This window comes from Pongo pygmaeus, chromosome 3 (genome assembly GCF_028885625.2).
Source record: "Pongo pygmaeus isolate AG05252 chromosome 3, NHGRI_mPonPyg2-v2.0_pri, whole genome shotgun sequence".
In the NCBI taxonomy this organism is placed as follows: domain Eukaryota; kingdom Metazoa; phylum Chordata; class Mammalia; order Primates; family Hominidae; genus Pongo; species Pongo pygmaeus.
This window is the reverse complement of record NC_072376.2, coordinates 82,900,962-82,913,326: the sequence shown is the minus strand read 5'-3', so window position 1 is coordinate 82,913,326 and position 12,365 is coordinate 82,900,962. Positions and strand designations below refer to the sequence as shown.

Here is a 12,365-nt window from a genome sequence, read left to right as displayed (position 1 = left end):
GAAAGAAATTTTAAAAGATCAGGCTGGGCGCGGTGGCTCACGCCTGTAATCCCAGCACTTTGGGAGACCTAAGCGGGTGGATCACTTGAGGTCAGGAGTTCAAGACCAGCCTGGCCAACATGGTGAAACCCCTTCTCTACTTAAATTACAAAAATTATTATTTGCAACAAATGGTGGTAGGATAATTGGATATCCAAATGCAAAATAATTTTTTAAAAAGTTCAAAGTAGATCTGAGACCAAAGTGTAAGAGCTAAAACTATAAAACTCTTAGAAGGAAACACAGGTCTAAATATTTTATAACCGTAGGCTAGGCAATGGTTTAGTAACAAAAGAAAAAACATGTAAGGTGGACTTCATCAAAAATAAAAACATTTGTATTTCAAATGACATCATCAAGAAAGTGAAAAGACAATCCACAGAATGGCAGAAAATATTTGCAAATCAGATCCAATATCCAGAATGTATAAATAATTATTACGATTTAACAACAGAAGAGAAATAATCCTAGTAAAAAAGAATGGGCAAAGGCTTGAAATATACATTTCTGCAGAGAAGATAGACAAATGGCCAGAAAGCATATGAAAAGATGCTAATTAGAGAAATACAAATCAAAATGAGATACCTTTTCACACTCACTAGGATAACAATAATAATTATTCATTGAAGGAAATGGTATTAGCAAGAATGTGGAAAACTGGAAACTTTTGTGCCTTGCTTGTAGGAGTGTAAAATGGTCTAGCTGCTTTGGCAGTCTGGCAATTCTCCAAAAAATTAAACATATGAGTTATTTGACCAAGCAATTGAACATTTTCAATATGAAAACACGTCCACACATCATAAAAATGCCAACAATAGACACTGAAGACTAATAGAGGGTGGTGGGAGGGAAGCAGAAAAACTAACTGTTGGGTACTATGCTCACTACCTGGGTGACAGGATCAATCATACCCCAAATCTCACCATCACACAATATACCCATGTAACAAACCTGCACATGTAGCCCCTGAATCTAAAACAAGAGCTGAAATTATTTAAAAAATATATCCACACAAAATGTACGCATTAATGTTCACAGTATCATTCATAATTTGCCCCAAAGTGAAACAAGCCAAATGTCCACCAACCAATAGACAAAATATGATATGCCCATACAATAAAATATTATTAATCCATAAAAAGAAATGAAGTTACGTTACATGCTACAACATGTATAACCTTGAAAACATATACTAAGTGAAAGAAGCCTGACACAAAAGACCACATATTTTATTTTTGTTTATATAAAATGCCCAGAATAGGCAAATCTACGGAGAAAGACATATGTAAATACTTGAAGAAGCCCCTCAAAAAAAATCTGCAGAGACAGAAAATAGACTAGTGGTTGCCAGCGGCTGGGAGGAGGAAGAATAGAGAGTGGTTATTAATGGGTATAGAGTTTCTTTTTAGAAAAGGTGATGAACATATTCCTGGATTAGAGAGTGGTGATGGATGCACAGCTTTGTGACTATACTAACCACCACTGAATTGTACACTTTAAAGTGGTGACCTTTATGGTATGTGAATTGTACCTCAATAAGGCTATTATTAGAAAAAAACACTAAAGTTTTTAGACATAATAATAATATATCTTGTATGTATCTTGATTCAAATAAACCAACTATAAAAAGACATATTTGAGACAATCAACAGACTTTGAAAATGGGCTGAGACACTATAAGACTTTGTTGTTAATTTTGTTAGTTGTGACACTGAAGGATTTACAGGTGCTGAGATGTAATGTTTAGAGTTTGCTTTAAAATGCTCCAGAAACAAAAATGGAGGTATTAGATCAAATAAGACTGGCAATAATTACTGAAGCTGGTGATGGAGATATTTGAGTTCATTAAGCTATTCTTTTTACGTACTATAAAAAGTTGTGTAATTAAGCTGGACAGGGTGGTATGCACCCATAGTCCTAACTACTCGGGGCTGAGGTAAGGCAGGAAGGTCACTTGAGCCCAAGAGTTCAAAGCTACAGTGAGCTACGAGAGCTATGATCATGCTACTGTACTCCAGCATGGGCAACAGAGTTGAGACCCTGTCTCTTTAAAAAAAAAAAAAAAAAAAAAAAAAGTTCCATAATTAAAAGTAAAAAATTTAAAGTAAAAGCTCACACCTGTAATCCCAGCACTTTGGGAGGCTGAGGCTGGCCGATGGATAGCTTGACCTCAGGAGTCAAGACCAGGCTGGGCAATAAGGTGAGACCCCCCACTCCATAAAAAACACACAAAAAATTAGCTAGGTGTGGTGGTGCAAACCTGTGGTCCCAGCCCCTTGGGAGGCTGAGGTGGGAGGATGGCTTGAGCCTGGAAAGTGTAAGCTGCAGTGAGCTATGCCACCACCTTCTAGCCTGGGCAACAGAGTGAGATCCTGTCTTAAAAACAAAACAAAACAAAAAGACAAGAAAAGAAAAAAGTAATTCTGCTTTCTCTTACTCCAGGTCAAGGTTTAGCTGCTGGCCTCCTGTAAGAAGGTAAGAAGAAACTAGTGTAGTTTCTTCTACCTCCGTATATAACCAAAAAAAAAAAAAAAAAAAAAGACCCTTTTGATGGGCTTTAGCATTGAAATGAGTCAGCTTACTTAACCAAAACCATTATTTTCATATACTCTTACTCATTCTTGGTTAGGTATACATTTCTCTAATCTTTAATAGATTAAAAAAAAAAGTATTAGCTTGCACAAGAGTTCCCTAGGAAACACACTGATTTCTTCTTCATTGGGCTCCCATATCATAATATAATCAATTTTAGTTTTGGAAAGTTTCCCAGACTTCTTCAGTTACCTTTACCTGAGAATTCCATGCTGCAGAAGAATACCTAGAAGATTTCTGGAAACATTTAGAAGTTAGGACAAACCTTTGTTTTGATACAACATAAGAAATTTAGGTGGTAAATACAACCCAAGAATTCCTTGCTTTGCTCAATTTATTGCATAGAAATAATTTAAATGTTTTGGGCTTTACCTAGGTATAAAAAAGAAAAGAAAAGAAAAACAATGTAAATGGATGTCAGAGGGCAATCGCAGTTAGATCTATGATGTAGAAGGGTTAGATCTGTCTCTCTCATATTCCCTGAGTGATGTTGGGGGAAATCCTCATTCTTCTGTTTCATCTGTAAAATGCTGGGGAAGACAATCCTCCTTGGACCTCTTGGGCGCCTACATTTCTTTACTGGGTTATGTCAAGACTACAAGGCCCTGACCACTCTTCCCTGGGCCATTTATGGACCTGATAATGAGAGACCAGGCTTTCCTACTGCTTCCTATAAAAACAATGGGTTCTCCCAACTTGGCCTTCTTCATCTGCAACACAAACCTACCACGTGTGAAGCATGTCACTGAGCCATACAGTGTCACCCCATGGGACTCTGGTCCAAGAAGAACTGGCACAGATATGCAGATGCTCAGGCTGCTTGCATTGTCTTAAGTAATAAAGTCCTTTATCTCTGACCTAGGAGTCTTGTGCCTTTTGCCAGCATCCAAGAAACAGTAAGAGGCTTTATTAGTTTGTTAAAGCAGGTAAACCTCAGACCTGACAAAAACCAGGAATAACCACTGTCCTTAGTTTAACTCCCTGGAATATTGTACATTTGTACTTCAAATGAGATAACACCAAAAGTAATATGAATAAAAGCGTGATAAATCTCAATATACTGCAGTACTTGAGGTAGATCCTAAATGTTGTGGTATCACAGAACACATGAAGGACGGTATTCCAAGTGGTTGGAATGGGTGTGTGAAGTCAGGTGGAGAAAATAAGAGTGGAACAGGGAGTTCTTACTGGGGAGAACTGGAAAACACAGGTAGGGTAGAGTCAGATAAAGAGGTCTCTGAAACTAGACTTGGATATTAATGGAGGAAGCAATGGGAACAACTGTAGTTTTGAGCAGAGAATCAGTGTGCCTAAAATTTTGTTTGGAGATGACTAATCTGAGAAGATTATGCAAAATGAATTTGAGGGAAGAGAATCAAAATGGTCTGCCATGAAGAACTGTAGTGATTCAAGTTTAGAGAGTCATAGAAAAGATAAAGGAAATGACGGGGTCAAGAATAACACTAACATATTTGCCCTGAGAGACTGGAAGAGTGTGCTATAAAGGGAAATGAAAAAGTTGAGTAACTGTTATGGAGATAAAGGGCAAAATAAACTTGGTTTTGGATATCATAAAGGATATTTATGTGGAAGGATTCTCAACATATTATTTTTAAAGACAAGGTCTCACTATGTTGCCCAGGCTGGACTTGGACTCATGGGCTCAAGCAATCCTCCCACCTCAGCCTCCTGAATAGATGGGTCTCCAGGAATGCAACCACCATGCCCAGCTTTCAAGATATTTTTGATCACCTAGTTGTAAATGCAAATGGAAGTTTGGACTTAGAGAGTCATCAGCATAGGACAATAATAGCAATTATGAGAAAAGATGCTTTCACAAGGAGATGTTTTAAAGAGAAATAGAAGGATGCAAGGTTACTAGCCCAGCCTTTAAAGTATGCCCACAATTACAGGCTGGAAACAGCCAAACCAGTGCTTTCAGGAATTTTGTTTTTGTTTTTGTTTTGTTTTGTTTTTTGCACACACCTAGATAGTGGCTAGAGTACAAATGGATATATACCAGTGAGGCAGCACAGGATACTTGAGTGTCTTTCAAACAAAGGTCACAACCCTTTAGTGGGTCACAAAATCAATTTAATGTCCTATATAGTAAGGTTATGTATTGTTTCATGAAACTTTTAATATACATACAAATAAATGATGTGCATACTGAGTTCTGATGAAGATGTATTTTTACAGTCGTTCTTGTGTCAAATAAGTTTAAAGAATTTTGGTGTAGTGGTTAACAGCACAAGCTCTAAAGCTGGTCTGCGGAAGTTTGAACTCTATTCAAACTCTTCCCTAGCTGTGTGACCTTGGGAAAAGTTTTTTCTCTTGTTGCATTTTCTGTTTTGAGATAATTGAGGAATCACATGAAATTGTAAGAAATAATATAGAGAGATACCATGTACTTTTAACCTAGTTCTCCCAAGGGTATCTTGCAAAACTGTAGTACATTATCACAACCGGTATACTGACGTTGAATTACAGTCAAGACACTGAACATTTCCATCACAACAAGGATCCCCCATATTGACGTTTTATAGCCATGCCCACATCCCTCCTTGCCCCTACTCCATCCTCAACCCATGTCAACCACTAATCTGTTCTTCATTTCTATAGTTTTATCACTTCAGGAACGTTATGTAAATAGAATCATATAGTACGTAACCATTAAAATTGACTTTTTGTTATTCAGCATAATTCTCCGAAGCATTATTCAGGTTGTTGCATGTATCAGTGGTCTCTTCCTTTTTACAACTGAGTAGTATTCCACTGGGAAACTTTCTTAACCTCTGTATGTGTCACTTTCCTTATCTATAAAATGGTGACAGGGCTCTGAAGAGTAAACAAGTTCTTATACGTAACCATTTAGAAGTGCTTGGAATATACTAAGGAAAAAAATTGTTAGCTACTGCAATTATTATGGTCTTCCATATACATAACTTTTTTTTTTTTTTTTTTTGAGACAGTCTTGCTCAGTCACCCAGGCTGGAGTGCACTGGTGCAATCTCGGCTCACTGCAACCTCCACCTCACAGCTTCAACTGATTTTCTTGCCTCAGCCTCCTGAATAGCTGTGACTACAGGCACCCGCCACCATGCCTGGCTAGTTTTTTTTTTTTTTAAGGAGTCTTGCTGTGTCACCCAGGCTTGAGTGCAGTGGCATGATCTTGACTCACTGCAACCTCCGCCTCCCGGGCTCAAGCGATTCTCGTGCCTCAGGCTCCCAGGAACTGGGATTACAGGCACCTGCTACCATGCCTGGCTAACTTTTTGTATTTTTAGTAGAGACGGGGTTTCACCATGTTGCCCAGGCTGGCCTTGAACTCCTGGCATCAAGTGATCCGCCCACCTCGGCATCCCAAAGTGCTAGGATTATAGGCGTGAGCCACCACGCCTCGCCAATTTTTTTGTTGTTGTGTTTTGAGAGGGAGTCTCACTCTATCGCCCAGGCTGGAGTGCAGTGGCGTGATCTCAGCTCACCGCCACCTCTGCCTCCCAGTTTCAAGCAATTCCTCGCCTCAGTAATTTTTTGTATTTTTAGTAGAGACAGGTTTTGTCATGTTGGCCAGGCTGGTCTCTAACTCCTGACCTCAAGTAATCTGCCTGCCTCGGCCCCGCAAAGTACTGGGATTATAGAAGTGAACCACTACTCCAAGCCATTATAACAATTTTATTTAACTTAATAAGCTTATTGAATGACGATGTGGCACAGTGCTAGAAGCTAATAAAATCTCTTAAGATATGTTTCTTCTGTTTTTCAACATGCATCAAGTCTTAACACCCTCTGCCCCCAAATGCCAAGGAACCAGTATGCAATTTTGGTAGGTAATATTTTACACAGGTATATTATGGCCTAAATTCAAGTACTGTCCTGACCATTTTAATCCTCAGAGAGACGGGCAGTAATCTGGGCCACTGCAAATTTATAAAATCTGTTCAAAAGGCTTGTAATGAGTACAGACAGAAATCCGATATTTATTGAAAAACTAAAGGTAATAAGCTATGTGCCTTTCATTATTTAATTTAATGTTCATAATTTCCCTAGTGAGTTTCAAAACATTTTAGACACAAATTACTAGCATATAAGGAAAGGAGATGCAATATAATAGGTGTTGTACATCATACAATTGTACCCTAAGAAGACACTTCACATTCTAGTAGATATAAGTTACAAACACATAGAATATGAAACTAATCATCACTGTAAAAAATAGTTCAGGCCGGGCGCGGTGGCTCACACTTGTAATCCCAGCACTTTGGGAGGCCAAGGCGGGTGGACTACGAGGTCAGGAGATGGAGACCATCCTGGCAAACATGGTGAAACTCCATCTCTACTAAAAATGCAAAAATTAGCTAGGCGTGGTGGTGTGCACCTGTAGTCCCAGCTACTCAGGAGGATGAGGCAAGAAGAATCACTAGCAGAGGTTGCAGTGAGCCGAGATTGCACCACTGCACTCCAGCCTGGGCAACACAGCAAGACTCCCGTCTCCTTAAAAAAAAAAAAAAAAAAAAAAAAAAATTCAAAAGGGCTGGGCACAGTGGCTCATGCCTGTAATCCCAGCAGCACTTTGGGAGCCCGAGGCGGGGCATCACCTGAGGCCAGGAGTTCGAGACCAGCCTAGCCAACATGGTGAGACCCTGTCTCTACCAAAAAGACAAAAATTTGCCAGATGTGGTGGCATGTGCCTGTAGTCCCAGCTACTCAGGAGGATGAGGCAAGAAGAATCACTAGCAGAGGTTGCAGTGAGCCGAGATTGCACCACTGCACTCCAGCCTGGGCAACACAGCAAGACTCCCGTCTCCTTAAAAAAAAAAAAAAAAAAAAAAAAAAAAATTCAAAAGGGCTGGGCACAGTGGCTCATGCCTGTAATCCCAGCAGCACTTTGGGAGCCTGAGGCGGGGCATCACCTGAGGCCAGGAGTTCGAGACCAGCCTAGCCAACATGGTGAGACCCTGTCTCTACCAAAAAGACAAAAATTAGCCAGATGTGGTGGCATGTGCCTGTAGTCCCAGCTACTCAGGAGGCTGAGGCAGGAGAATTGCTTCAATCCGGGAGGTGGAGGTTGCAGTGAGCTGGTATCATGCCATTGCACTCCAGCCTGGGCAACAAGAGAGAAACTCCAGTTCAAAAAAAAAAAAAATTCAAAATAAGAAGCTTCAAATGTGACAGAACTGAACAAAAAACAAAAACAACTACCAGTTCAAATCTGCAACCCACTAGAGTCTGTTATTTTAAAAATTTTTAGGAGGCCAGAAGCCAGTGTTAACACTTTATCTATTAAAAAGCAAACTATAGCTGGGTGCGGTGGCTCAAGCCTGCAATCCTAGTGCGTTGGGAGGCTGAAGTGGGAGGATCGTTTGAGCCTAGGAGTTTGAGACCAGCCTGGGCAACAAAGTGAGACCGTCTCTACATACATACATACATACATACATACATACAAATTAGCCAGGTGTGATGGCACATGCCTGTAGTCCCAGCTACTCAGGAGGCTGAGGAAGGAGCCCGGGAGTTCAAGGCTGCAGGGAGCTATGATCATGCCACTGGGCAACAGAGTGATACCTCGTCTCAAAATAAATAAATAAATAAAATAAAATAAAATTTTAAAAAAGCCAACTGTTATGGCCCATCTGCAATAACAGATGAGAAACAGCATTGAAAACAGCTTAGCAGTTGAAGGTCTCCAGAAAAGATCTGAGCCTGCATATCATCAGCTTTTTCTGAGTCTGAAATGAGGATTCTTCCCAGACCCTGAATTGCTATTGTGTGTTCTGCGTGTTATGTGCAGGTAATACTCCATAACTTATTTCTTCTTGGTACTAGCACTTATTTATAACATCTCCAAGTTACGTAATACAGTTGTGTGAAATGCTGGAATTTTACATAACTGTGATTGAGACCATGAGGCAAGAAAAGCAGAGAAGGATATCGAGAAGAATGAAATGATCAAAAGAGTTAAAGTGAAGCCATCTCCCTCTCCCCATTCTCATTTTTTTTTTAAACTACTTTTCAGAAAGACTTTTCTGTAAAGAGGATCTTGATCAACATTACCATATATCACTTGACTGGAAATCTATTAAGATCATGAAGGTACTGACATAATCAGCATCTTCTGGATATTTTATGTACTATACTGTTAAAGTTCATCTTCTCTCCCTTTTGGAGTTCACCTATAATAACCATCCACAAAAATCCCAGCAAAAATAAAATTAAAAAAAAAAGGAGTCTGACTCTCACAGTAAGCTTGACTCTTGCATTATTAATACCTTGTATTAAAGAAATTGAATCTTGCCTGTGATGAGTCATGGTAAAGTTCTTAAGAAGGGGATAAATTTTATGTAGCATTTTCCTTTAATATCTAGTCTATCAAAGGAATTAAAGCCTTAAACCTGGTGGTGCCTAGCCAATAATTATTAATAATAATAATGATAATAGGCCAGGCACAGTGGTTCACACCTGTAATCCCAGCACTTTGACAGGCTGAGGCAGGTGGATCACTTGAGGTCAGGAGTTCGAGACCAGCCTGGCCAACATGTTGAAACCCCGTCTCTACTAAAAATACAAAAAAAATTAGCCAGGGATGGTGGTATGCACCTATAATCCCAGCTACTTGGGAAGCTGAGGCAGGAGAACTGCTTGAACCCCAGGAGGCAGAAGTTGCAGTGAGGTGAGATCGCTCCACTGCACCGCAGCCTGGACGATGGAGTGAGATTCCGTTTCGAAATAAATAAATAAATAAATAAAATAATAATAATAATAGCAGCTAACACAATAGTAAACATTAGACACTAAATGAATCAACATCCTTCTCTTTTTTCTTGTCTGTGAACTGTCAATCAACTAGACAATACTGATTTGTTCTTTCACTGAACTATATGTAATCAGTTATATTAAAAGCAGAATCAAAGATGGTATAAAAACAGTTGGACCAAAGGAAAAGAGATGACACTCAGGATTTCAGAATTCACACATTAAAAGGCAAGGGTTGAAAAAGAAGATACTCTTGGGCATCAACAGAGACGGTAAAGCTGCCTTGATTTTGTTTGGTAATGACCAGATCTACTGAGGGCAGTACTCGTCCCAGGTCTGATTAAGGATACCAAGAAGTTTAAGACAATCTCTGTTCTCAAGGAGTTTACCCTTTAACTAGGTTGATAAACACACAAGAATTACAGAATAAGTAAAAAGCCTTCCTTAAGCTCCAAGTTCTGCAGGAGCAAGTGAATGGAGAAAAGAATGTGGGCCAAAGAGTAAATTGTGGAAATCCCATAAGGACTGAAGGGTTCGCAGGTGGCACAGGTGGAGGGGGAAGGGTATAAATACATGAGATGTCACAGGAACAAAGTAGGAGAGGAGGACGTGGGCAGAGAAAGGTCAGTCTGGGCAGAGTGGTGGATGTGTGTGTGTCGGGGTGTGTGTGCTAAAGCAAAGTGGGAACATGTAAAATGATAAAGTAGATTCAAATCTCAATTTTTCTATTTTTAGTATAAAATGTGTAAATCGCTCTGAGCTCCCTATAGTTAGCTGCCTTGATACAGAAGAAACACTGATTGGTTTGGGGAACCTTTCCACATTAGAACATATGTGCTACTTTAAAAAGATAATCACACAATTCCATGTTTCAGTCTCTTGTATGAAGAAGAAAAAATTAACAAAAAATAATTACACCAGAAAAGAATGCTATTACATGACAAAGCTTAAAGTGTGTAATGTTATGGAAATCTACAAATCAGAGCAACATTCCAGGCCAAACACCAGATTCCTGGGATCTGTTTGCTTTCGGCTGCTGTGAAATTCACAGAAATATATATACATATATTTGTATGAGTAATAAAATTTACACTTTCTCAACAAACAAGTGAAAAAACAGCCATAGCAAAAACTCGATATAATCTTGAAATAATGTCCCTTTTAAACACGTTATTCAGCATATATCTTTAAAAAGCAACATAAGCATACATTGACACTATTTTACTTGGAACCAAAACATAAAGATTTCCACTTATTGCCATGGGAAATAAAACCTAAAGCTGACATTTCCTCTTATGGAAAACAATTAAAAGGTGGTTAGAAAATTTTAAAAAGCAAGGAAAAAAAGCTGAAAGATGTTGGTGTGGCACGCACCTTCTGTATCATCGCGCATTTGCTCCACCAAATCTGTCAAATCCTCCCAAGAGTCTTTGCAAACGGCAAAAAGAAAGGAAAAGAAAGATAAAATGTCATGCAAGCCCAGAAAGAAAAGTGCTATTAAAAACAAGATTTCCAAAGGGATAACTGAAAGGGAGGTTCCTAGGATTCTTTCTACTTATCACAGCGATTAACAGTGACAAGGGCTAGGAGTACAACCAAATAAGCAGAGATAGCAACTATGGTTATTAAATATGTTTCAAAGCTAAGATTAGTAATTTCAAAGTTTCAAATAAAGGGAAACAAAGATGCATATCCCATTAAAAAGCAACACAGATTTTTTTTCTATTGAAAATCAAAGGCTCTTTGTATTCTAAGTGTAGGCAACATTAATCTAACTCAACTATTATTTTGATCACTTCAGGGAACTGAAAAGTATGTGCAATATATTTCTTTTAGATTCAGGACAAATATTATGATGCAAACTAGTGACTTTTCTTAATTAAAAAAAAAAAAATCCAAATACTTTTTCCAACTCCCCCTCCCCCAATTCTCCTTCCCCAGAACAAAAATAAAGGAGGCTGCTTTGAAGATACACAAAATAAATCACATATAATTCAATAAAGCCAGATGTTTATTCACCAAACAGAACTAGCAGGATCTGAGGCAGTGACCTACAATCAAGCACATTAATATTTCTGCAGGAAATGAATATTCAGAGTAAGTAGAATAAAGACTATAAATAGCCTCAAGTAAATTCACATCATGTTTTAACACCAAATAAGTTCAGGCAAATTTGCGAAAAATCCTTTTCATTTCCAGAGGTTTTTTTAATTTTGGAATTATGTGTCTATATATGTAAAGCAGATGGAAAGTGTTTCATACAGAAAAAAAAAATACTGTGAGTTGGCTACTATTATTTTATAGTAAATTAGTGCTGAAATACATTATATATAGACATATTTGCAGAAGTGATTTTCAGGTTCAATCCTTTGACAATATAATGTGCCACAAATCTATATTATGTACGATTACAGATTCACGAGACTGGACTCTTACCATCCACATTATTACTTTATAGACTTGCTGTGACCTTGCAAAAGTCAATAGAGGGAATATTCCCATTTTGTTCTTTATTGTATTTAATTAGAAACTCTATTTGTCACCTAAGAAGATAACAGCCTACCTTATTAAAGCAAAATATGAAGAGCCTCCAAGATTTGTATAGGAAAAGGCTCTGGAAAGTGAATTTCTAGGTAGGAACGCACGGTGGATACCAGGGATCTCTGACTTTTCCTTGGGCATGTCCCATCTAGAACATTTTTCTGTTACAACCAGACATATTTTCTGTTTTCTTCTTAAAACAGAGATTAAAGTTTTAAGTATCAGAGCGATGCAATTAATTTAAGAGAACTTTTCTCCCCCAGAAAGTAAAAGGTCTGTCTTTTCCATGTAAAGTTGTTCTCCACTTTACCTTGGCATGCTCAGGACTTTACTACAATAGGTAACATGCCATTCTTTTATACCTCAAGGTCCTTTGAGTCACTATGTACCTTAAGGGTAGATGTTTACAGTGCCACCTGCTTAAATCTTTTCAGAGCTAC

The 12,365-nt window shown here is 38.5% G+C and overlaps 1 protein-coding gene across 19 annotated transcripts in view; it reads right to left on the bottom strand.

The window, feature by feature from the left end:
- The window catches only part of RUFY3 (RUN and FYVE domain containing 3), a 104,049-nt gene that overhangs the window by 55,738 nt on the left and 35,946 nt on the right, over nucleotides 1-12,365 (bottom strand). For 4 of the 19 annotated variants that reach the window (XM_063663732.1, XM_063663735.1, XM_063663731.1 and 1 more), the window contains one exon: nucleotides 10,759-10,812. The exons of the other annotated variants lie outside the window; for them this stretch is intronic. In XM_063663732.1, the coding sequence (XP_063519802.1) occupies nucleotides 10,759-10,812 (54 nt within the window). The remainder of the gene's footprint in view (nucleotides 1-10,758; nucleotides 10,813-12,365) is intronic. 19 annotated transcript variants of the gene reach the window in all.